Consider the following 26,248-nt stretch of genomic DNA (forward strand, 5'->3'; position numbering starts at 1 on the left):
GTAAACCTAACCAAGTGTTTTTCTTTCCCTTGTTTTTACATTGCTGGCAAATCATTTTAATAGATTTAGTGCCCATCACAAAGTAATGCAGTGTTAAGAGGTCGTGTCCTTTTCAGGTATTTCTGTGAGACTGTTGTGTAACCTGAAGGCTACGTCTCTCCAACTTTAATCTTGCCAGTATTTTTGTTTTCTGGTGTGTAATGAACAGCACAACCTCTTGGGGCCGCTAACATGGCTGCCAATTTTAAGGTCTAATTGTTACCTATGTAGAAATGCTTCCGCAGCACTGCAGAGATGATTTGTGGAGTTCACAGACAGCTGCAGAGACGCACCTTTGTCCTTCTGAAAAATGTGACTATGCACTGCAGACGCTGCACAATTTGACTGGACATCAGAGCCAGGAGGTAGGATCTCTGGACAATTCAGGTCCCAGCATTCACGTGGGAATCACAGTCCCAGTATTTATATGCCTGACTCGCGTGAGAGGTGTCTTGTTTTCTTGTAGGCTGAGAGAAGTACTTATATTTTTATTGTAACAGAGAGTTTCCCAGCTAAACCTTTCATCTCTTCACAAAAAGGACACAAGTAAAATCCAAAAAGGCACAAGTGCCTCTGGGAAGCAAGTTGGTTTTCACATGTAGGCATAGTTTTCACAAATTTTATGCTTTTATTTACAGTGTGTATTTCAGATGTAAAAACTTGTAGGTGTAATCTACATTTTCACATAGGACTACTCACATCAGAGAATGACAGAAAAAGTGTCAGTTCACCCAATTTAAAACACAGCAAACAAACAAAACATTTGGAAACGATCTCCCCTCAAAGTATAATTAGTTGCTGTTCCGGAGCTTTCAATCATGATCTCTCTCGGCAGATATAGTTTGCCTAGTTGTCATGGAATTCTGGGTGTTTTTTTTTTTTTTAACATTCTTAGCACCTCAAGGCCATGGACGAGAAGCCCTTTAAGTCCTCCAAAAATATTACATTTTGGTGTGATCTGATTGAAAGCTTTAGAGTAGCTACTAAACAGACCTTGAGGTGTGATTGTTTTTTTCCGAAACTGCTGTTCCCAAGTTCAAGAACAAAATTTGACCCTCTCAAAAAAAGTTTTCTGTTTTTTTTTTTTTTTACATGATACTTGATACACACTGATACAATGAAGATGAATGCTAGTGTTATGTGTGTTGAAAAAATACAACTGCAGATCAGCACCTCTTTCCAGAAGCCCTGTCCTAGTTACTCTGGACAAACAACTAACTTCACTGTGAAGGGTTTTCAAAGGAAGTATTTCTTCATGAGAAAGTACATCCAGTGAATCCTGTTGACAGTGATGTCTGTGAAGACATTAAAGAGTTGCAAGAGACACCTCATTACTCGCACTGAACTCTTTGGTTCAAGGCTACATTTCCCTTTAGTCAGCGTGGTTGTATTATGCTTTAAACATGTATATCTTGCAGGTGCACGAGGACAGCTGAGACGTGAATGTCAAAATCATTAAAAGACAAGACAGAGGGGGAAATGTACAACATCAAGCCATTTTAGAAAAAATGTATTTTACATATCAGCCAAAACAAACGCACAATAAAGGATAAGGTTGGCGAAATTTTTTTTTTCATGGATAACTAATTCCATGAAAAAGACAAAAACCAACAATGACATCAATACTTTCTGGCTGCCTTGCCTTGGCAGTGGCTCTCAAAGCTCCACAAGCCCATTGGTTCCTAAAACAGGTAAAAAAACCATACTCAACAGCTGGTAACAGTACCCAGTAACGGCAATGTCGGCAGCCGATTCTGGGGGGGTCATTAATGCCGTGTCTAAGCCAAGTAGGGCAACCGGACATGACCCAACTAATTTCATCCAGCATGCCGAGTTCAGGACGGTTCTGGGACGGGTCATTTTGGCTGCCTGGGTAGTGCTTAAGAAAAGTTACTCAAACAGGAGGAAATTGTGCATTTTGCTGGGGACTATTTACATCGGCAGATAAATCCACATTTGTTGCTGTGGTGAGTATTTGTGGCAGCAGGACGGTGTATGTGGGACTGAGTCAAAAATAATCTACAGAGAGTGTTCATAGCGATGAAGGAACATGTAACCCAATGGAGCTCTGTGGCACAGAGGAACAAGATACAGACCTGCCAACCTTGAAGAAAGTCTTGGAGTACCACCTTATGCTGGAAACATTCAGCTCATGTACACGTGTGCATAACACAGTATATCCTGCATGGCAAAAATCCTCAGTAGAGCGGGGTGGAGTAGCTCAATATGTAGCTGATATTGCCGTTTTTGTTGTTATTTTATCTCTTTAAATTCACAACACGTGCCGATACATCAACATATCATTCAGTGTTCAATAATAACCTGCTGATCCCAATGGTATTGCTGACTGTGGCCAACTATGGCCAACTCTTTCACTAACTATCCAGGAGTTTCTGCAGTGGATGCACTTTCTTTCTTCATGGGGGTGCCATGATCTGCTCCTCTCATTATGTGTTTGGCTGCTATAATTAATATTACTGATACTATGAAAAGTCACATTTAACCATCTGCGACATAGGTACAATATAACGTACTTTGCCAACTTAAATGACTGATGAACAAGCAAGCTAACTTACAAATACCTAGCTATGTAACATTAGGCAGACATTACCTCAAATCGCAGTCTCAACTCTACACATAGCCTTCAGACTGTTTTGTATAGGAGTTCACAAAATAGTCCTGACTTGGGAACCATCCAGCTGCAGTGAGGAAGGGGAAAAAGGGAGAGATAATAATCAAGGTCAAGAGTGTTGCTGTTGATTTGCGGCTCTTAGATAATGTCTTTTGAAATTACATGACGCATATGTCAATCATCACATACTTTTTTCGTAGTGGGTGAAGGCAAGGTGATAAAACTGGTTGAGCTCTTATTCTTTTGCTTTTCAGCACACTAAATGCTCATTAGTGTATTTCTGCTACCTCTTGCTGTTAGACACGAATACTACACAACTGGTCATCAGCTTTTTGCGTACTTTAGAGTGATAAATCGTTCTAGTGTACATTACTGTCCCAATAGGTTGGCAGGTCTGAAGATATCCTCCTGAGACCTGAACATTTGTTTGGTATGCACTTTTAATTTTTCCTAGCTATTTGGGATCAGTAGGACCCGCTAGGTATAAAAACCTAAACATTGTCAACGATAATGAAGTCCCAATGTCCTCAAACAAACACTTAATTGTTGCCATATCAAACTACAAACATTATTAATCATAAATACACAAGTTTCAACCATAAATGTACATGGATAAGTGTATTGTGGTCCTACTGCCACTAGATGGCACAAAAAGTGTCCAAGATCAAGGACAACAGGTCTGAGTAAAGTAGAATGAAGCATAAGATCAAGTAAACCCAAAACGTGATGGCCTCATATGAGGACACAGGGTCTCAGGAGGATATGTCAGGCTTTGGTACACACACACTGCTTGTTGGTAGATACATTCATTGTTGGTTTTGAAAATCTCACCAGATTTATCCTTTCAGAGAACTTCCAAAACACTTTCAATATATATATATAAGATGTATTCTCACAACCATTTTTACAACTCAACTCATCTGCAAGCGCTACTGTCATATTCACCCTGCTATTACTTCATCCGTAAACACCTTGACTTAACGGTATTACCATATGAACCCTGCTCCCCTGTAACATCCCAATCAGGGTCATACATTGACACTGATTTAGTAGCAGACACCTGATAAATCACATCTTGTGTTTAGTCATCAGTGGTAAATATCTTCCCTGATAAGAGCCACATTATCTAACTCATTGATGGAAAAATGTATCATACTGCATGCACAGTATCTTTGTCTCTGTGTTGGAACCTAAATAAATCACCCAACAATAAAATGACTTTGCGCTGACTTAGTCTTCATTCCCTGAGCATGGCGCTCTTCTTCTCTTCCTGCAGCTCTACTTGTTTTTACCTATAAGATTTCCTACTCGCTGCATGAATCTCCCCAGTTTATTGTCAGTGCCACTTTGTGTGTTATACATTGAATAGCCAGAGTCATTCCTGTTCAGGGAAGAGCTTTTCTCTGGAGGATACATGCTCGGCACCTTCATCGATTTATCCAGAGGAATGCTGTCAGTGCTGAGCAAATATTCGAATCGACTGTAGGCTTTCTCTCTCCTGGTTTGATAGACAGTCAATCCCTCGTCATCCAGAGTGCTCCTCGAGCCTTTGTCCTGCTCTCCTGCAGGGTTTGTCTTTTTTTTGCTTGAACGATGAGGAGATAATCTCGGGAATGGAGACTTGTGCTTTTCCGTCTCTGTTTGACTACCGAGAGAGCCCTGCGACCTGGACGTGCTCAGTGATTGACCTTTCTTTGTTGTTTGCTCTACCGCAGCTGCCTGTGAGTGGTCTGCTTTGACTGGTTGGTTTTGACCATGTGACCTCATTGACCCCTTTCTGTGGAGCGACTTCTCCTCCTTTTTGGATGCTTTCTTTTCGTCTGGCGTAAGCATCGAATATACCTTCTTCCTCAAAGAATTCTTCCTTTGAAGGGGTGGTTCCTCGTGCTGTGTTTGCTTTTTGTCTGTGTGGCCACTCTTAGCTTCCCCTGCATGATGAGATCCTGCAGAAGTGTTTAAGACCTTTGGGGCAGTTTGGGCCTCACTGGATGTTGACTTCTTTCTTTCTTTTGGAGCAGCTGAGCCTGAACTGTTGGTCACCTTACCCACAGAACCAGGGCTTCCTTTGGTTTGATCCTGGCGCTGTGACTCTTCAGGTAAGTTGGGTTTCACAGCGTTCTCCTTTGGAACAGGTTTCTCTTCTTTTTGAATATCCTCATTTGCCTCTTTGAATGCAGCTGAGTCGGAACTGTTGACACGTGAACCCTCTCTCTCTTCAGGGATCTTAGTCAGAGACTCCATCGCTCTTGGGTGTTGGAGACCGCTGGGCTGCAAATGAGCCAGCTTGAGCGACGGATCATTGAGTTTCATATCTAAATCAGCAGCTGAGGTTGTCCTGGAAAGAGGTTCGTGCCAGTCGTACGTCTGTGCCGTCTTTCGATCCGGAGCCATTGTGACATCGTAGTGAGAGGTAGAGCGCTGACCGTCAGTGAAAGTTTGCTGTCTTTTGTCACCTTCTGTATTTGTCTCACTGTCTTTGTGGTTGGTCGGTTCCAGGCTGAAACCGTTTTGCACTTTTGGCTCTAATTCTGTCACACTCTGCCTCATGTCAGGACCTCTTAATGGAGACATATATTTCGGTCTGTCCAGAGTCTGAAACATAGACCTCAGGGACTCTTGGCTCTGCCTGAGATTGGTGTATTCCTGCAGACTGAGCCTCTTCTGCCTCATTTCCTCCATCCTGGACTTAATGTCCCTCGACCTGCTGTGAATCAGCTGCGACTGATGCTCATTTAAGCCTGTGTGACTACTATATGGAGATGCCACAGGGGATATTGCCTCACATGATACATCTAAAGGAGCGTTGCTGTCATTAAAGTATGCATCCATCTTCCATCTGTGAAGGGATGTTTCAGAGTTGAATGGTATGAGGTTCTGGTCCGCTCCATAGCGAAGCCGGTGTCGAAGGTGCTGCTGAGACAACCTGTTTGTCAGCAGCATGTCGCCGCCCCCTCTCATGTTAAGTCCAGTCTTCTCAGGAGAGGGGACTCCAATGTCCTTGGTTCCCATCCTCAGCCGAGTCATGGAGTTCAGCTTCTGCAGTTCTCCGCCGTAGCTGTGTCCCCGCACCAGATTCCCCATGTCAAGACAGTGAGATTGATGCAGCCTCTCCTGCACGCTCAGGCCCCTCGTCATCAGGGCGGCACTGTTCAGCCTGTCATCCTGAGCGCTCCTCATGCCATGCATCACTTTGGGTCTCATGTGAATTTGGTGCAGGGAGAGCTGGCTGGAGTTTGGGCTGTGCAGGGCCACAGTGTCTCGTAGGTACTGGACAGATGACTTCTCCTGAGACAGAATTGCAGGAACTGTGGAGCGAGCGTACAGTCTCCGAAACTCCTCGTCATAAGAGGCAACCAGCTGACCCGTGATCACCAGAACCATGCTGAGGTTGATCTTCTCAAACGACCATGTGTAGCTGAAAAAGAAAATGGCGACATGTTACTAAGTGTTCATGTGATATTGATTGAGATCAGATATTAGTATGCCAGTTAATTAAGCACAGCTGGTGGACTTAGACACACAGCATTGGGTGAGTGTCATGTATTTTGAAATCAGTTTTTGCTGGAGAGGACTGAGACTTGCTTCTGACAAGCTACTATTACTACCTGTACCTTTTGCCAGGATTGCTTGAGTTAGCAGAAAGACACAGGGTTAGCTGACATCTCAACTTGCCAGGCAGATTTTTTTTTAAGTCCAGATAAAACGGTGTGTCAAGGGTATCCAGCTTCAGTGTCGTGACCTATTTCTTGGTGAAAGAGGATAGGTAGGTCGGATATAACATTGGGAAGACTTTGATTTGATTGTTGAGAAGTGGGTGTGCCATAACAGACATGGAAAGGCCCTGGTGGTGTACACTGACGGGACAGCATTACCTGTCAGGGACAAAGAGACAAAGCTCATCGTGTGCTCGGGCTGGAGTTTGGTTACATGTAGTTGCTGAAGCAGTCCTGTTCCCAAAGTTCCCATAACTTTGGGAACAAAAACATGAGGTTTAACATGGCAATACCCCAAGACACACCAGCGTAGCACACTTTTGCTAATAAATATTAGCTGTATGCGGCTAAAAGTTGCAGATTGATTGATGGGTGGAAATGGTTATTCTTTGAAACTGGTTGGTACTAGCTTACGTAAAAAAATGTCATATTTTGTTTTACAGGAAAAAAACATGGTGATTTGATATAAGAATACAGCCTGTTCTCAATCCCAACTTCTCCTCCCAAATACAGCCACGTTGTCAGTGATGTCAGTGTTAGACACCGATACACAGAGACACATATTGAGGCGGTATGATATGCACCAGGTGTGTCAGTTTTAGAGGCAGCAGGCAACAAGACAATTTGTGAAATATTGTTGCTTTGTCAGTGAACATCGGCGTCACACACCAATGCACAGAGGCACCTTTTGCAGGGGTGTGATATGTTGCAGGTGTGGCAGTTTGTAACGCGGCCGGCAACCATTATAATTTGAAAAAAGCGAGAATACCATATATAATGGGGGGCGGGAGGGCTGGTGAATGGGTCAAACAAACTCCAGACTTTCACCTGGGAGCCCAGTGTTTGTTCCAAGTGTGAATTTTAAGCTGAACCATTATGTTTTTTGCCTAAACCCACGTGCATTTGTTGCCTAAACCTAAGGAAATAAACCAAAAAATGAAGTGTTTGACATCTGTTGTAAGTTCATTTTGGAAAAAAAAGGTATGCATGTATCAAGCAGAAATAAGAAAAAAATTTTAAAAAAAATTGGCATATATTGATAAACAGGTAATCAAAAAGTGTGGATGTGATCTTAGAGGATTAAAAAGCATCTTTCATTTCATCTTGGCTTTATGTGGTAACTTTGTTTTGATTGAACACCTGGCAATCGTAGTGCAAGATGGGCTCAGTGTGAATTTACACTTGGCATTCATGAGTGTTTTTCTTTGCCTGGACAGGACATCCAGAAATGGATTATATGTTAATACAAGGTGGGGTCCATGTGACTCGCTGAATTATGCTATCATCTCAGTTTACCAAGTTTTTAATTAAAAAAACAAAACAAAACAATAAGAGGCACCAAATTCCCTTAAAACTCAATCGGGGAATCTGAGTAATTGCATTTAACAGGTGGATTAAATAATTAATCATGGCCCCTGTTTTGATTTAACTGTGTTCATGTGCAAAAAGGGTGAAGGTAGGATCGACTAACCTGTATGTCCCATACAACACTGTTTGGCAGTCCACCAGGATGAATCTTTGCTCCAGATCTCCATGGAACTTCACTCCAGACTGACACTGATACTGCTGACCCTGAACCGTCCGAACGCGTAGGTTCTGATGGAGAAACAAAGAGAGTCACCAGGTTAGACATACCTGAGCCAGGTAGAGGGAAGGAAACAGGATGAATTTTCTGTCATTATTGTCACTGAGTGGATCGTTTGTACATGCGTGTTTTTAAATCAGTACATTTTTTTCAGGGTTTCTATTGACACTTCAACTATTTACACATCTATTTGCATTTATTTAGAATAGTCAAACTGCAGCTTTTCAGCTCTGCAACTTGTTCTAATGGATCCCACTGCGGGCTGTGATTGGCTAGTACTCGTCACAATGATGCTTCAAGGCGGAGAGGGTTATGGCAGATAAGTCATGGTTAGGCTTATCGATCTTGGATATTTTCTGTGACTTAAGGGGTAAACTGATGAGAAAAACTCACAAATGTGCTACCTGAAAGTCATGTGATGTAGTATATAAAGCAACACAGTCCACAGACAATAAGATGTGGATGAAAGGTTATTTATAGACTTAGCTGACTTCTTATTTTCTGTTTTCTGGATATATAAAGCTGCTAAATGCACACCGTGTACATAAACTTAGGGGCAGAATAGCTGAGTAGACCTGTTTATATTAACTCCGTATTTCGGTGTTGCTAGGATGCCCAGGAATATACACCCCAACCCCAAATAACCTAGCATTGTTAGCTATGGACACCTGGGTGCATCTGCCTTCATTTTAACTTAAATCTACAATAACTCATTTTTGGCCACTTGGGGGCAGCAGAAACAAGTTTTAAACATATCATTGACATATCACTTTTTTTTTTACTTCATGGGACAAAATTGCTAACAAACGGCTTTCTATTTGGAGTGGTGTTTCTGGCATCCTGATGAATGTAAGTCTAATACTCACTCTCTTGTTTACCTTTTGGTTTTCACGAACTCCTGAGGGAACTTTCTCAGCACTGGGTTGGGTACTTGTGGGTACAGACGCGCAGCGGGTGAGAACAAATATCTATTTTTCATATTTCAGAATAAAACAAATGATAAAGATGTGAAGTATATGTGTATTATTTGACAACTAAAAAACTATTATCAAGCCGCGATTACTTTTATTTTGAAAGTCAATGACACAAGTCGAACCTTTGGCCCATCGTCACATTCGTCACCAACATGGAGAACTGCATGAATCTTTGCAGCCCGAGGATGAGGAGGCAGCTCCTTTTGAGGTTTTATGGTAGTGGAAGGAGCATGCTATGATGTTTCCTAACCTGGGAGTGATTGTGCAGAATGTTTTCACCATCCTGGCATCAAGCGCAGCCAGTGAAAGTGACATCTCCTCCACTGGATTTGTAATTCAAGAACTAAGAACCCAGCTTAATGTAAGTGACTGTAGCCTGTGTGTGTTTAATCACAGGTGCTGGGTGGGTGCAGCTTTGACTAAAACATAATGATGGGTAACGCGTCCGTTCTGGTACTGAGCGTTATATGGTACTGAGTGTTACAGGTATGAGTGGGTGCTGGTTTTTAAAAAGGGCGACATGCAGAACTCTGAACTATCTGGCTCTTACACTGACAAATGATCATCTTGTCTCTAACTGTGTCTGTCTGCCGTTTCATGCTCGGACAGTAGCATGCAGTCTGTTTTCAGAGCTGTTTTTTGCTGAAAAAACCCCACGGACATTGTGAGAATGAACCAAAACAGCAAAGTTTCCAGCCAGAAAGTTGGGTACAAGTAGGCATGTGATCCACTGCATGCTAATTAATTGCAGACTTTCTTCAATCAGTCTGATCTTATAAACTGTCCAGCTGTGCAATGACACTGTGACTGAGCAAGCCTTATACATAACTTGATGCTGACTGTAATGTCTGTGACACAACTCAAGCAAGTTTAAAAAGTCAGCTGATTGACTTTCATACCACACGGAAATAAAAGAGGTGGCCTGGAAGTTTCGCAAAATGAATCCAAAAGCAGAAAAGTCAGGTTAAACACCCTGGTAAACACTGTCCACATCGTCAACTTTTCAAAGGACAAGTACTGCATCAGAATCTGAATCTGGAATGTGACACTGCCTGTTTAAAAACCTCTCAGGCCTGTGCAGGAAATGTTTCAGCTTATTTACACGAAACTAATTCAGCTGTGGGTTTACTGGTTTGAGGTTGGGTTTTACTAGTTTGGTAACTGCCAATATGATATTACTGATTTATTTATTATTTCAGATATGGCTATGTAGTCTAACAACGTGTAAGGATTTAGAGAGATAATAAAACAGTTGAGGGAACACAGGTTTGATACATTTAAGTTAGACATTAACAGTCTGGTATACTATTTCTTGTATGTCAAGAGGGTTTAGGCATTAAATTGTACAGAGAAATGATGCTATGCCCGTGTGTCAATCCATCACTCTGTCAAACGATCCAACACTTTAATCCAGAATTTAATATCTTGACTACAGTTGGATGGATTGGCATTAATTTTCTACAGTTTCATGGGCCCCAGAAGATGACACCTGCTGACTCCTGATTTTGCATCCATCGCCACGAGCGGGCTGTAAATAGAAACTTGTTCAACGTTTCAGGCAATGAGAGAACAAGTTCAAAACTAATGACCAAATTCTAAGTACAGCCTCAGCTGTAAGGGTATAAGAACAGCAGAGCTGTTGCTCCATGTTTCGTGAATGATCAGGTAATTGTGTGATGATTGTTGCAGTTCCCAAAGCTACAAACCACAGACTGTAATCTTACCCCTCTTTCATCTCCCCTATAGTAGCTGTAAAAGATGGAAAGCTCATTGAAGCTTTATGATGTTTACAGTTCTGTTTATTTGTTCGTTTGTTTGCACAAGAATGCAACATAAAAACCAAGGTGCAATACAAGTGACACACATGAAAACAACACAACAGCAACACAAGACAACCCAGGAAGCCAAAATGACCCAGCCCAACACTGGCCAAAATTCAGCACGCTGCATGGTTGCCTGACTGGGCCAGGACTCTAGATGAATGATGCCCAAGAATTGGGCCAAATAAACTGGCTTGACTCCTGGCTGCGACTCACTGGGCCGTTATCAAAAATGACCTGGCCGAACATCGGCCCAAACTCGGCACACCAGAAGGAATAAGTCGAGCCATGTCCGGTTGCCTGGCTTGGCTAGGACTCAGGATGAATGATGTCCCATAATTGGGCCAAATAAACCGGCCCAAATCCTTGGTGTCCACACTGCCATCACTTGACTGTTATCAAAAATGTCCTGGCCCAGCATCGGCCCAAACTGCACGCTGGGAGAAATAAGTTGGGCCGTGCCCAGTTGCCCAACTTCACAACTGAGATTCTTGATGAATGATGCCGCAGAATGTGGCCAGATAAACTGGCAAGATTCTGGAATCTGGTGACGCTGCCATCATTGGGCTGTTATCAAAAATGACCCAGCCCAGCATCAGCTTGAAAAATAAAGTCGGGCTGCATCCTGTTGGCTGACTTGGCTGAGACCCATAGTAGGGCTAAATAAACTGGCCCGAATCCTGACTGCCGACACTGCCATCACTGGGCCATTTTTAAAAATGACCTGGTCAAGCATCCACCCAAACTCGACACGCCAGAAGCAATAAGTTAGGCCGTGCCCAGGCTGGCTGGCCTGGCTAGGACTTGGGATGAATGATGCTCCATATTTGGGCTAAAGAAACTGGCCTGAATCCTGGCTACCAACATTGCAATCACGAAAATGACCTGGCACAGCATCGGCCCAGACTTGGCACATCAAAAAAAAAAAAAAAAGTCGGGCTGCATTCGCTTGCATGACTCAGCATTAATGATGCCCCATAATTGGGCTAAATAAACTGGCCTGAATCCTGGCTGCTGACACTGCCATCGCTGGGCTGTTATTAAAAATGACCTGGCCCAGCAGCGGCCCAAAATTGGCACGCTGGAGGAAATAAGTAGGGCGGTGCCTGGTTGCCGAGATGCCCCAGTAAATTGGCCTGATACTGGCTGCCGACACTGCCACCACTTGGAAGGGGGGGACTAGATGCAAACAAACTAAAGCAAAACGAAAATAAACATACAAACAAGATTTTTTCATGTTTATGTTACATTAAAACATTCAAACACAACACATGTCTTTTGCACCAAATTTAATTTTACCTGAATTATTTGGTATGATCTCTGGAAACAGTGGAATCTCCACTAGAGCTTTAAATACAGTTCTGTGGGTTTGAACAATGTTTGGCTGCTCAGGGTGAGTTTGCACCTACTGACCAACCAGTTAGGTTAGATTTTAAGAATTTAAAATGTATCCAACAAACACAGCCCATCAGTCTTAGATAATAAGTACATGTTCAGCTTCAGAAATCTCTTGCAAAGCCTGTCTGTGTGTCAGGTGACTCCTCTTGTGGTTTTGGGCCTTTTTTTTTGACTCATTCTTCAGCTTGTTTGTGAACAATTAGTCATTTTGTCCTCTAAAATATCCTGGTTTGAACTGTCTGACCTCATTAACATATAACACAGTCTGTTTTTAAGCACAAGAAACATTTTCATTTTAAATGAGATGCATATTTCTTCACTTGATTTGACTTTATACACTTTAAAAGCAAATTATGAACAAAGTAATTGTGGGAAATTAGGAAAGTAGAGAAGCAGTCTTTTCCATTTCCATTACTTGCGGCTTTAACACACACACACACACACACACACACACACACACACACACACACACACACACACACACACACACACACTCCTTGTGATACTCAACAAGATCAAACCTGTGCGTCACTTTCTCTGAGGCTGGTATTTTGATGTGGCTACTGGCTAAGCAATTTGATCATAAAGCCGTCACTGTGATCCCTCTGACGACTTGTTGTTTGGACTGCTCAATCTGTCCTGATGCTGTTTAACTGGAAAATCCAGCCACGCTAACAGTTCTGTCCTACGGCTGCTGCAGTTGTCTCGTATGATAATGACAGGTAGAAACGCACGCAGCAGGGAAATGCTGGTAAATGACAGCGTTTCCACGAGGGCGTGGAGCAAATGTCAGACTTAATCCACTTAATGCTCCTGCCAATAGAAGAAAGGTCATGCCACAGGCGAAGCTTCATCCGGCAGGAAACACTGGCAGAATATAAATCTACAAACATAAGCTGATGGAGCAGGAAGATGGATCGTTGTTTTTTTTCGCCCCAAAATGTCAGAAAATGTCCACATCACATCATATTTGTTACTGTGTAGTACATTGTCAGCTTTTGTGTTTGGTACACTGTGGCTTTGAAAAACTAATGTCTTTCTGTCTGTGATTCAATAAGCAACAATTTTCTAACATCATACCCTAAACAGGGCTTTGTAAAACTTATCAAATTGAGCATGTATGAGAGATCCTCTGGGAGTCTATAAGGGTTGCGTCTATTCCTGTTCTCACTTGGATGTCTGAGGAAATCTAATGGTAAATGAATTTAGGATATAACTGAAACATTAAAGTTGCCCTGTGGACTTTCCAATTACATTCACTGTCATTGTGTGCATCCTTAAAGCTATGACAAAAGCACTGAACCAGGCTGTCCTCATGCACTGTTTGCATGTTTTCTCTGTGAAAAGTAGTGCATCAAAATTATACTTATCACATGTAATCACGAGTCAGTAATTCGTATTAACCCATGAATTTAGGAAGGCTGGGATCGGTGACCAGTGCACTGACGGGAGTAGAGAATAAAGAACTAAGTGGTCTCGTAAGGAGGGAGATTGGGGTGGTTGATAGGTCACAAAACACAGGACTTTCCCTTGGAGACCGCTGTTCAGAACTGTGTGAACTTTGAGTCATTCGTCATCACCATGTTACATCCATTTATCCATTTTCAGCCGCTTAACTGAGGCTGGATCGTGGGAGCAGCAGGCCAAGCAAAGCACCCCAGACGTCCCTCGCCCCAGCAAAGCTTTCCAGCTCCTCCTGGGGGACCCCGATTTGTATCCAGGCCAGATGAGATATGTAATCCCTCTAGCATGTTCTGGGCCTGCCCCGGGGCCTTCTACCAATGGGATTTGCCCGGAACAGCTCCAACAGGAGGGGCCCAGGAGGATCCTGATCAGATGCCCGAACCACCTCAACTGACCCCTTTCAATGTGAAGGAGCAGCGGCTCTACTCCGAGCTCCCTCCGGATGTCCGAGCTCCTCCCCCTATAAGGCTGAGCCCAGACACCCCACGGAGGAAACTCATGTCAGCCTCTCGTATCCACGATATTCTTTTGTTCATTACCCAGAGTTCATGATCATAGGTGAGTTTTGAGATGTGGATAGACCAGTACATTGAGAGCTTCGCCTTCTGGCTCAGCTCCCTCTTCACCATGATGATCTGGCGCAGCGGTCCGCCGATCAGTCTCGCACTCCATTTGACAATTGGTCAGAGCTTCTTTCCAGGTTGTTCTTTTGTTGTTGTTAGGATTGCACCTGGTTTTTCCTTTCCCTCTTCCCTTCCCTCCTCCTTTCTGTGTGAGTGTGAGCAGGTGAGGCAGGCTGCAGCAATCATCTCCACACCTGCAATCATTCAGCAATCTACCTGGAGTATTTGAGACCGGCTCTTCTCTGCAGTCGTCGCCAGTTCGTTGTCAACCTTCGTATGGTAAAGCTCTTGGCACCTGTCTTGCACCAGGTTTTGTGCATGTTTGTTTTTTGGCCATTTACCTCGCTCCTAACTCTGATCTGTGCCCGCTGCAGTCCAGCCTCAAGCCGCATCCTCCTCAGCCTGCTCTGCTCTACTGCCTGCCCCACTCCTCTGACACCCAATCCTGGATCTCCCAACACCCTGCCTCAGTCCAGCTCCGTCCTCTCCCCTGTCCTGGTTATCTGTGGTATCAGCCAGTAAGTACTACCTGTCCATGTGGTCCAACAGCAGTGTTGCCACCTTCAATGCAGAAGACCTGGGTTCAAAACCCACTCTGGACAACTAGTATAATTGTCTTGGTGGAGCAAATAATCCCTTTTTGAACTGTGCTCTGTGGTTGTCTGCATTATTGAGTCCACCTGTCGTTCTTTAACTCAACAGTTATTTCTTTTCCTAAACCTCCCACAGTAACTTTACATGAAGTATACAATGTCATTCATGGTGCATAAATTTGTTGCATATCATATGAACTGTTGTATGATGATATGTAGACCGAATTTTTTCCACATTAAAATAATTTGCAAAGCCCATTTTTGAAATAATGTAAATTACACATTGCTTATGTCCATTCATACTTGCTAGCAGTTCTCTTCACTGCCTTTTTTTTGGTGCATTGCTGCACATCTTCCTGCTTTACCCCCTTTTGTAGATCAGTGAAATAGTGTAAGACCGTTGGCAAGAATGTCACCCATGTGCGCGTGCATGTGGGTCCCCATTCACACGCATGAGAACAATCAACATGGGGACCCACTCATAAAAACATGAATCCCTAGCGCTAATAGCTGAAAAAAACTCAGTGGGTTACTTTTAAAATCAGATATTAAAGAGATTTTATATGAGGGAGTGTGGGTGAAGATCAAGAGCGATTCTACATCTGTATTCTACATCTGTATTTGTTTATTACAGGATTGAATGACTATATTTAAGATGCATTTGACATTTGCACATGACATTTCTAACTTTTCAGGCTCAAACTGTGGTTTGGACCAAAAATGCCCTCTCACAGGAGCTCCAAGATGCTCCAAACATCATCAAAAAAAATCCTTCTTGCCTGGTTTTCCACAGTTTTTCCAGATAAACATTGTTTTGAAACATACGCATCTGCTGTACATGAAATTGAGGAACAAACTTGGAACAGAAAGTAGTCTAATGTTGAAACCGCTGGGTGGACAGTAATGTGTGAAGGCCATGATGATGCAGACGCAGAAACACAGTTGCAAAAAAAATTCGTTCTACTACTACAACTACTACATTACGAGAAGAGCCTTTTATTTTGGAGGGTTTTTCTTTTTGTTCTGTTGAAACATTTTCATGAGTTTCACACACAACACAGATGCATTGTGATACTGTCATGTAGTCCTAAATAAATTACAAATAACTGGTGTCCATGACATGAAATATATGTTGTAGTAAGACTTTAAGATGCACTTCCAACGGATTTTTTTTTTTAGCTCTAGGGAGACTGAGATCCTTCAAAATCTCACCTGACATAACAAATTTCAAAGACACATTTTGGTGTCATTTCATGTCTCCTAATTTGTGACTTCTTGAATATAAAGTATGTTTCATTAAAGTAGATTAAGGCTCGAAGAGAGCTGCAGTAACTACCAACATGGCCGCAAACCAAACACCCTAGAAAAGACCCCAGTATCTGAAATGGTTATACATCCTCCTGTCTTTGACAGCTGTGAATATTCTCACCTTAAAGTCTTGGATGTTGACGCCCACTCTGCGTGACATGGTGAGGAAGCCCTTGAACTGGGAATGATCCAGGAGGATGTAGACAATCACTCCTCTCAGCGTTGCAGCAATGATCTCTCTGAAAATATCGACGTCAGTGAACACGTCCATCGCTATGGCAATAACCTGGAGACATAGCAAACATTTGGAAAGATGACACACGTTTGAGGAGTCAAAGTCAGGACTTTTAAAGACATTTAAGGACGCCTTTTTCCGTTGGTTTCTGACGCCGCAAGTCAGACTTATGAGTGAGACCGAGCCCTGCAGACCTCTGTTTGAAACCAACAAACAACAAACCAGTTGTTTTGTAGGGAGTCATCACTGTTTATACAGTGACTTTAATTAGCTACCACATGTGGTAGCAGCCCATTGCTGAGTTTCCACTGAGAATAGTGCCAGACAAAGTGGTTGTTTTTTTACAGAGACATCGCTGTATTGGCGTACACTGGATGCGATAGATTTTGCGTCAAAACATCTACCATATCTTTTATAGTATCGTCACATAAAGATCAAAAGGATCAAAAACAGACTTAACGTTGGACAACATCAACATACAGACTACCAACCATCACTGACAAAAATACCAAATGAAATAAGAAATTATTCATTAAATGGATCTGTTAAATAGTTTATATATAGTTTATATAGTTGTAGGTTGCCGCTGACTGTTTCACAAATGAAAATAGAAACACTGAGGGAGATGGGTTTGCCTTCTCGAGGGCAGATATAGCAGATAACAGAATTAGTATTTTAACATGTTCTCCTTTGAACACAGGTGTATTTCTGAGGTTGCAAGTTGAATCACTCACAAGGACCCGTCCTCTGCTAGAGAGAGAGAGAGAGGGGCCTCTCTCTACAGGCCCCTCCATCCCATGGGCCCCGGTGCAACTGCACTGCCTGCACTGTCTATAGCCCCTTTTACACTGCCAGATTTTCAGTGAATGTTGGGCCGTTTAGCCGGCAAGCTGCGAGCGTTTAGACACACAGAGCCGGATTGGCGAGGTGATCCAAAGTGCCCAGTTTTCCGCCTCGTAGGGTAGACATACTGGTGGAACCCTTTTAGTTTAAAAAGACAGAGGCGCCCTTCCACCATGGGAGGGGCTGTTGAAGACTTGTGGGAGGAGCTGTTGATGATGCAGCACGTGCGAGCCACTGGTGGTGGATAAACAGGAAACAGCTGATAGCAGGAATTAGCGAGCAGCTAGTAGCAAGAGGGAAACACAAACCTGACAGACACTGTAAAGATGAGCAACTGGGGAGACAAGGAATTGCGCGCCCTCCTTGTCCTCACAAACGAAGAGGCCATTAACCGTCAGATGACGGGGACGGTGAAGAACGGGCCGACTTATGAGAGAATCACCAAAGGACTGACCAGCCGCGGCTTCTCTCCCACGTCACTGTTGACGTCACACACTGAGCTACATGTTTTGTTACTTGCTCACGCCCCCCATTGCCTCGAAAAAGGCGCATTTTGCTGCACTCCCCGATTTTGTTTTTATACTGCCAATGCTGAAAAACGACTGATTGGGCTTTCCTGCAAATTTGCACAATTCCCATCTAAAAAGGGCTCGTATTAACGCCCTTGTGTTGCTGCATTTCTTGCAGAGATAGTGATGTGAAGTTATTTTTTACCAAGTTATTGCTACATTTCTGCTGGCATAGTGTCATGAAAAGTGACTCTTACCCTGAAATAAACCCTTTTCAGTTCCAGTTCCAGTTGGGATTGTGGCACAAAAACTGGGTATTTTAAGCTAAAGCGTGATCTTTTCCTAATCATAACCAAGTAATTTTTGTGCCTAAACTCAACCATGTGTTTACCACAGCATTGTTGAAACGTAAAGAAGCATAAAGTTTCAATGTATCTGCTCATATTGACATACAAACGTTAGGCTACAGGGTTCACAGAAACGCACATGCCAACATTTATTCTGGTGATTTGGTCGATCATGCAGAAGTTCTACAAAGTTAAAATACATTTGTAATAAATAGATAAATGAATAAATGTTTTCCTGACTTGACAAATTCTTCACCTCAACTTCTACTGGCCACATGGAGAATGAATCTGGATGTATGAAGTTATTTGAATGCATGCACAAAACTAAAACACATATTGCAAATATAATCCCGTAAAATGGATTTTAACATTTAAAATGTCCCTTTTTCAAGATTTAAAGTCTTGATTTCATGATTTAAGACATTGTGAAAAAGCATTCTAGTGCTGTGGGATCATCAGACGAACAGTGAGGCTTACTTTTTTTTTACGTAAATTGTTAACCCACCCTTTTTTTTGTCTTTCTTTCTTTCTACGTCTTTATGAGGTAAATTATTAACACAGGACATGTTGTATCAGATAGATGTTCTGTGAAATATGAGGAGTGGTTCTCTGAGGATTTATGGTGTTTTGATGATCAGACTGGATTTTACAAACTGTTACACTGAACAGTGGCACATGCAGCAGCTACACTGTGTGCATTTCATCAGTCATTTTCAGTTGGTGGATATCTGAGGAATACAAGTCCATTTCCTGCACACTCACAATGACACACACACACACACACACACACACACGCGCCCTGCTGTAAATGGTGAATTATTAGTTTCAGCTCAGGAGACAGCGAGCTGGTTGTCGTCGCAACGTGTGGAGCTGAACATCGAGAACATTCAAGTTGAGACACGTTGGCTGGTTAATGCCATGTGTCTGAAGGCGAAACATGGCCTTCATTGGAACCTTTTCGATGAGGAAGTCATTTCACAGTTGGCGAATTCACTTTTTTTTGTCTCTGTGAAGCTGAGCAGAGTGTAGAGTAATATAGTTTAAATGTTAAGACGTATGTACCTCGAGCTGTGGCAACATGTTTGGTCATTTATTCTCATAAAAGGAGTAATGACTAATAATTGGCCTCAGGTGCTCAGTTCTTTTTCTGCGAGTCAGTGTTCTGCCAGCTAAGAGTCATTGTTGTAACTTTAGTAGCTGCTGGATACAGGTTTTCTGCACCAGCTGACGGTTGCTGCTCAGTTTTTTGTAATCGTTACAACAGATGAATATTTATAATTTTGCCAAAATATGCTGTCCAAAAAACTGGGGCTGGTTCCTCTCCAAATATTATTTGGATATTATGGGATGAGACTCTATAACGAGTTAGATTTTGGATATTGTAATATTGTAAGTGTTGTCTTCTCCTGGTGTTAAAGGCTGCATCACAGTAAAGTGCTGTAATTTTTTAACTTACCCAGCTGTTCTAGTTGTTCTATTGTACCCACATTTCTGATGATTATTTTTAAAAAATCTTATAGTGGAAATATTTTGTGAACGTACCAATCGTCAACCCTACAATATTGTCTCACAACGTATCCTCATGTAACAGTTTGTATGGTATCTAATGAATTAGTGTCTCACAAATGGTGTCGTCACGTTACATACTTAACATAAAGTTCTGGATGTTGATATTGAGATATAATGTATGGTCAAAAATATCGCAATATTTGTTTTTATCCATGTCATTCAGCCCTATGACTGCGTCTCAGGAGGTAGAGCGGGTCGTCCACTAAGCAGAAGATTGGCGATTTGATCCGTGGCTCCTCTAGTCTGCATGTCGAAGTGTCCTTTGGTATGACACTGAACCCTAAATTGCTCCTGATGGCTTATTTTATCGGTGTGTAAATGTGTGAATGGTTGCTGAGTAGCAGCTGGCACCATGTATGGTAGCCTCGGCCGCCAGTGTGTGAATGTGTGTGTGATTGGTGACTCGTAGTGTAAAAGTGCTTTGAGTGGTCGGAAGACTAGAAAACTGCGATACAAGTGCAGGTCCATTTGCCCTACAGAATGCAAAATGTCACTCAAATGAAACTCAGTTCAATCAGGAGAACTTTCTTCATGCTATATCCATTCACAATTCTCTCTCCATCCCACTCTCACCACTTCCACCAATCAGCTGACTATAGGTGTTCCCTCTTCCTGTTAGCCAATCAAACTTCGCCATGATCTCCGTCAGCCATTCGTGTTGCTGCTGCCAAACATTTAATCTGTTCTCCTCTCTGCTCCTGTCAGCTGTTATTTGAGGTGGAATCATGGCATCATCCTCAACACCATTCACCTCCAGTCACCTAATCCAGAGCCCAGGATGAGCTCATCAACAGCCCACTCCTCTTCACATCCAGATCCTCATCTCCCTCTTCATCTCATCACCATCACCACCACCACCACCACCAGCGTCTACTAGTTAGTTAGTTTCCATTTTTACGCAGATGACACACAGCTTTATTTCTCTTTCGACCCTACCATCAACCAGCAACTAAACACTCTCCAGGTACGCCTAAATGAAGTACAAATCTGGCTGTCTAATAATTTCCTTCAATTGAACCCAGACAAATCCAAAGTCATTATCATAGGCCCAGCCACCACACACAATCACATCTCACCACAACTTGGCTTATTCTCCACCAGCATCACCCCCAGCTGCAGAAATCTTGGTGTCATTTTTGATAGTAAGCTCAACTTTAATCAGCATGTTAAAACAACTGTCCAGTCTCGTTTCAACCAACTACGCAGAATCTCCAAAATCCGGTTATTTCTGTCTCCCAAGAACCTGGAAATTGTCATTCATGCATTCATCACATCCCGTTTAGATTACTGTAACTCGATCTACTCCTGCCTAAGTAAACATAATCTTTCCAGACTTCAGCTTATTCAAAATTCTGCCGCCAGACTCCTCACAAATTCAAACCAAAGAATACACATAACCCCGATTTTAGCTTCATTACACTGGCTACCTGTGCGTTTTAGAATTGATTTTAAGATTTTAATGATCACTTTTAAGGCCTGGATGGGACTGACCCCTGAGTATATCAAAGACTGCTTAGTACCATATGAGCCAAGGCGTAGCCTGAGATCGTCCGGTGGGTCCCTATTAGAGAAGGTCTAGAGATCTAGATTGAAAACCAAGGGCGACCGGGCCTTTGCTATCAGGGCCCCGTCGCTCTGGAACGACCTGCCGGAAGAGATCAGGCAAGTCACATCTCTGTCCTCTTTTAAATCTCTTTTAAAAACACACTTTTTTAAATGTGATTTTACTTAATTGCTGTTGTCATCTAATAATATACTCTAATAATGTCTAATGTTTTCTATTTTCTAATGTTTTATTGTTTTTTATGTTCTTATAATGTTTTTATATTATTGTCATTTTATTGGATTCTGCCTTTTTATTCTGCTGTTGTAAAGCACCTTGTAACTTTGTTTGGAAAGGTGTTATACAAATAAAGCTTAATTATTATTATTACTATGTCTCAACCACCCTCCTGGAATACATGAGGTCTAATCGCCTAAGACTTTTAACATTTCTCATACTTATATTCACATGTAAATAAATATTCTTTCTCTCAGAACGTGTCTCTCCTGAATGAACTATTTATGTCTGTTTTTATCTGATCATTCCTGTGTTTTTTTTTATCTATTTGTGAAGCACTTCAGTCAACATTTGCTGTTTTTAAATGTGCTCTATAAATAAATCTGACTTGACTAAACAGTGCTACAGGATTGGCCCAGGGGCCCAAAGTGTCAGGGAACCGCTGGCCTTCACCTGCAAAATGTCACTCCAATAAACGTGGACTGACCAGGAGACTCATAATGACCACAAAGAGACGCAAAAATTCCAACAAAGAGATGCAAAACAAATTACCACACTAGGAACAATCACCATGGCGAGACACAAAACCACAAAAAGATGCATATTGACTACAAAGAGACAAAAAACAGCAACAAAAAGAGGCTAAACCACTACGAAGCTTGTGTGTCATGCTCCTGTGTAACAGAGGTGGTAGCACCTTTTGCATAGCTGTGCCCAGAGGCCCATTGTCTCATGATCTGCCATGTACTCATTGTGAAGAATGGTCCATTTTATTACTGGATTATAATCACTGATGCACTAATGTGTTCATCACTTTAACGTCGCAGCTGGTAAAGGTAGAGCTAATCTAAAGCAAGAAATAATCTACTTCCGGGCAACATTCAAAAAATGTTTTGTGACAGGAGGGGGGGTTATACTTTAAGAGGAGAACTTAATTTTAAAAAACAATGTGTTCATGCAACTAAGAGGAGTCTGTGTATTTCAGTGTTTGGGGTGAACATGTGGAACGGGCTGCGTGATGAGATGAAGCAAAAGCACAAATATAAAACAATTTAAAAAACTATACAAAAAGATATTTTGGCAGATAGACACTGGGTGGTACTGCTGGGTAGTTTGTGATGTCACAACTCCTGTCTTTTGTAGGACGTTTGCTGCATATTGTAGCTGCACCCTCTCACATCGTGTAGTTTGTATTCTTCTCTTTCAGTTATTGATATATTTCTATCTGTTGTCACTGAATCACAACAAGCTGTTTTAGCTTTAAACCAGTCACTGGGTTCATTTTTTACAGATTTACCAGTTAGAACCAGCAAACCGAATCATCAGCTCCTAGATTAGCAAAGTGCTAATCATTTTATCACGATGAGTGAGCGGCGGCAGGACAGAGCAGGTCTGACCTACAGATGAGCGGCAGGCTGCGTTCAAACATGTGTGGTCTAACACATGTCTGCTGGTGAGCTCCACAGGCTCTTACATGATCACTGAGTCAGACAGAGTGCATCTTCTCCTTTTATTTTATGATGTGTTTCTGCATGTTTCCTCCTCGTTGTAAACTTAATTGCCTCAGAACAATTATAAGATGACATAATTCCTTCCCGGAAAAAAAATTAGGAAATTACAGACTCTTAAAATAAACTGCTGCCATTTGAATTGTCATCATGAAGGCCTTAAAACAGTCCCCAGAGAAAATATGTAGGCGGTCACTGGTGGCAGCTACAGGCCTGGAGGAGTGAACTGCTCTGCAGCAGCAGTTTGAGATGTTTCTGTGCTACTTTTTTCTGAGGTGAAAATTCTGCCATAGCAACCGTAGGCATAAATTTCAGGGAGGACACAGGAGACACATTCCCGTCAATCAGTGGCGTTGCCCCAGTGCACGCCAATAAGATGGTCGTAGTGCATGCAATTGTGCACATATTGTCTCGTCACATGATCAGAGACTTAACATTGGATAACTTCAATGTACATCTTATATCACCCATCAATCATTATTGCTTATCAATATTTGACAAAAATACCTAAGAAAATGAGACATTTTAAATTTATTTTTACAATTTTACAAGATTATTATAGTTTATTTGCAATAAACATATAATTTTGTGAATTTTAGTGACTGTTTTACAAAAACAAACATGACTAAGATGGATTTACCTTTTTCAAGGGCATATATACCATATGGCACTGCTTTATTTTACGCCCCTGCCCTCAATATTTAGAACACGTGCATAAAAGTAGCTTTATTTTTTAACTTTATTTAGTTTTATTTTGACTGCATTCAACACATTTCTACCATAAATTGATGCCGAAAAATTCACCAGAATGCAGGAAAGTTAGTGTTTGATGCTCAAAAGTACAGAGTTGTTGCACAGAGATGATTCACCATCTCATATAGTTGTATTGTTGTGAACTACTTGGTTTTTAGAAAGTTGCAGAACAGCGCATCGCAAGCAGTTGCCTGTTTCGACTCGTCTTGTCGTGAATCTTTGGTCTGAACTGGGCATTAAGGGAAACACCACGAATTCCCATATGTTTTCTTCCATCCGCCTCGTAGGGTAGACATATTGGCAGAACCTTTTTAGTTTAAAAAGAACAAGGCGGCCTTCCGCCACGGGAGGGGCTGTTGATGACTTGTGGGAGGAGCTGTTGATGACACCGCACGTGCGAGCCACTGGCGGTGGATAAACAGGAAACAGCTGATAGCAGGAATTAGCGAGCAGCTAGTAGCAAGAGGGAAACACAAACCTGACAGACACTGTAAAGATGAGCAACTGGGGAGACAAGGAATTGCGCGCCCTCCTTGTCCTCGCTAACGAAGAGGCCATTAACCGTCAGATGACGGGGACGGTGAAGAACGGGCCGACTTAGGAGAGAATTGCCGAAGGACTGACCAGCCGCGGCTTCCCTCCCATGTCACTGTTTACGTCACACGCTGAGCTACATGTTTTGTTACTTGCTCACGCCCCCCATTGCCCCGAAAAAGGCACATTCTGTATAAACAAAAGTAGGTAGGCGGCATTTTGCTGCACTCCCCGATTTTGTTTTTATACTGCCAATGCTGAAAAAAGACTGATTGGGCTTTCCTGCAAATTTGCACAATTCCTTCTAAAAAGGGCTACTGTCTGTGGAGCAGCTCCAGACTTTATACCGTCACATCAGTGTTTTAGTTTTAGCCCTCTAGTTTTAAGATTTGGGAGAGAGTTGTTCATGTTAACTAACATTTTTAGACTGTCTTAGAACACAGGAATAACATGTATGAATTTAAAAAAAATGGGCGTAGTTTTCCTTTAAGTATCCTATTGAATTCAGAACTTTTAATTGTAAGGGAGGGTTTTAGACTGTGGCATTTCTACTTTTACTTTAAGCAGCAGTGTGTAGGATTTAGTGGTATGTAGCGGTTAGATTGCAGATTGCAACCAACTGAATACCCCCCTGTGCATATGAGAACCCACAGTGGCCTTCAGGTAACATATAACACAAATGTCCCAGTGTAGAGTCAGCATTTGGTTTGTCTGTTCAGGGCTACTGTAGAAACACGGCAGTGCAAACGGTGTGGTGCGTTTGCAGAGAAATATGTAGTGTGATGTGTATTTTCTCTTGTGGGAAGCAACACCTTTCATTGCGTGTTTGTTCTGCAGATTAAGTGCTATTGTCTTTGTGCTGCATTTGTCAGTGTGCAGTGTTAAATATATGTGCACCAAAAACAAGAAGATGACTCCCTTCACATGTATCCTCCATGACAAACAAGATGACCCTGACTTCACCTTTTCATGTATTCGACAGCATCATGTTCTCACCTGCCTCGCCTCCTGTATCTGTTTACGAATCACTTCTTTAATGGTTGGTGTGTTCTGTCTGGGGGGGTGGAACAGCAGGCTGATGTTGGTGTCCACGCACTCCAGCGAGACCTCCGGCCAGCCCAGGTCCAGGTCCGGCACCTCCTCATCTGACTCGGTTGGGAAGTAGGTAGAGGGGCTGGCTTCATCTGTGGGCCGTTTCCCCTCAGAGCAGCTGTCGTCATTCTCCACAACCGGTAACTCTGCATTTTCCAAAATGAACAGGATCTCCTGCTCTGACAGAAAGTGGCTGATCTGCTCGGCTCGGAGGAACTCCTCGTAGGCCTCTTTGCCTCCGCACAGGAGGGCGTAAATGGCCAGGCGGTAGGTTTCTTTGTAATGTGGCTGGATGTAAAGCAGAAAGTCGTCCTCTTTGAGTGAAGACAGGCAGGACAGATTGGACTCCATGGATGCTGGATCCCCTTTGCGTCTCTATGCGCAACAAGCCTCTTGTTTACCTTCAGTGTGACAAGTTGTGTGACTGTTAATCATGCTGTTTAAACAAGACACTAAATTAAACGAAGAGAGACACCAGAGAGCTCATTGAGAGAGAAAAAGCAGTTTACACTTGTGAAGTGTTAAACCTGTCTGTCAAGTGTGATTCACCACAAGTCGGCTAGGTAAACATTACAAGGCATGCGGGGACTTCTTCAGGTAGTTATTGTTGATGAAAAAACTCTTAAACAGACTTACTTCATGACTGGTGAAAGAAATCCTGTGCAGAGTCCTGAACCTTAAAGAAACAGCTCAAACAGAGCAAACTGAAACCCTCCAGTCAGCCTCGGCGTCTGCGCTCTGCTGCATGAACCAGCAGCAGCCCTAAGGTGTGGATCTGATGTGTCTATTCAAAGGAACAGCTTGTTGTACCTGCCCTATTGGCTCCACTGACAGCTCACATTCTGTTAACAAGCCCCGCCCATCTCAGCTCACCTGGGTTCCAGAGCAGGAGCAGGTTTGTTTACCTATTCAGCTGTCAGCTGCTTGAT

At 42.5% G+C, this 26,248-nt stretch overlaps 1 protein-coding gene across 1 annotated transcript; it reads right to left on the reverse strand.

The window, feature by feature from the left end:
- Positions 1–644: 644 nt before the first annotated feature.
- Positions 645–26,047, reverse strand: LOC125886496 (protein FAM83B-like). The gene is made up of 5 exons (XM_049572746.1): positions 25,956–26,047; positions 25,224–25,720; positions 16,271–16,435; positions 7,856–7,980; positions 645–6,086 (listed from the first exon to the last, which is right to left on the reverse strand). The coding sequence occupies exons 2-5, from the start codon at positions 25,668–25,670 to the stop codon at positions 3,950–3,952; spliced, it is 2,874 nt and encodes a 957-aa protein (XP_049428703.1). The 5' UTR covers positions 25,671–25,720; positions 25,956–26,047; the 3' UTR covers positions 645–3,949.
- Between the last annotated feature and the right edge of the window lie 201 nt (positions 26,048–26,248).

This window comes from Epinephelus fuscoguttatus, linkage group LG3, assembly GCF_011397635.1.
Source record: "Epinephelus fuscoguttatus linkage group LG3, E.fuscoguttatus.final_Chr_v1".
NCBI classification, from domain to species: Eukaryota; Metazoa; Chordata; class Actinopteri; order Perciformes; family Serranidae; genus Epinephelus; species Epinephelus fuscoguttatus.

What these genes read in the sequence shown, in the direction of transcription:
- LOC125886496 (XM_049572746.1), bottom strand. Translation starts at nt 25,670, where the DNA reads ATGGAGTCCAATCTGTCCTGCCTGTCTTCACTCAAAGAGGACGACTTT. An exon ending in AGATACAGGAGGCGAGGCAG is followed by an intron (nt 16,436 to 25,223) that starts GTGAGAACATGA and finishes CTATGTCTCCAG; the next exon opens with GTTATTGCCATAGCGATGGA. An exon ending in GTGTTGTATGGGACATACAG is followed by an intron (nt 6,087 to 7,855) that starts GTTAGTCGATCC and finishes TTTCTTTTTCAG; the next exon opens with CTACACATGGTCGTTTGAGA.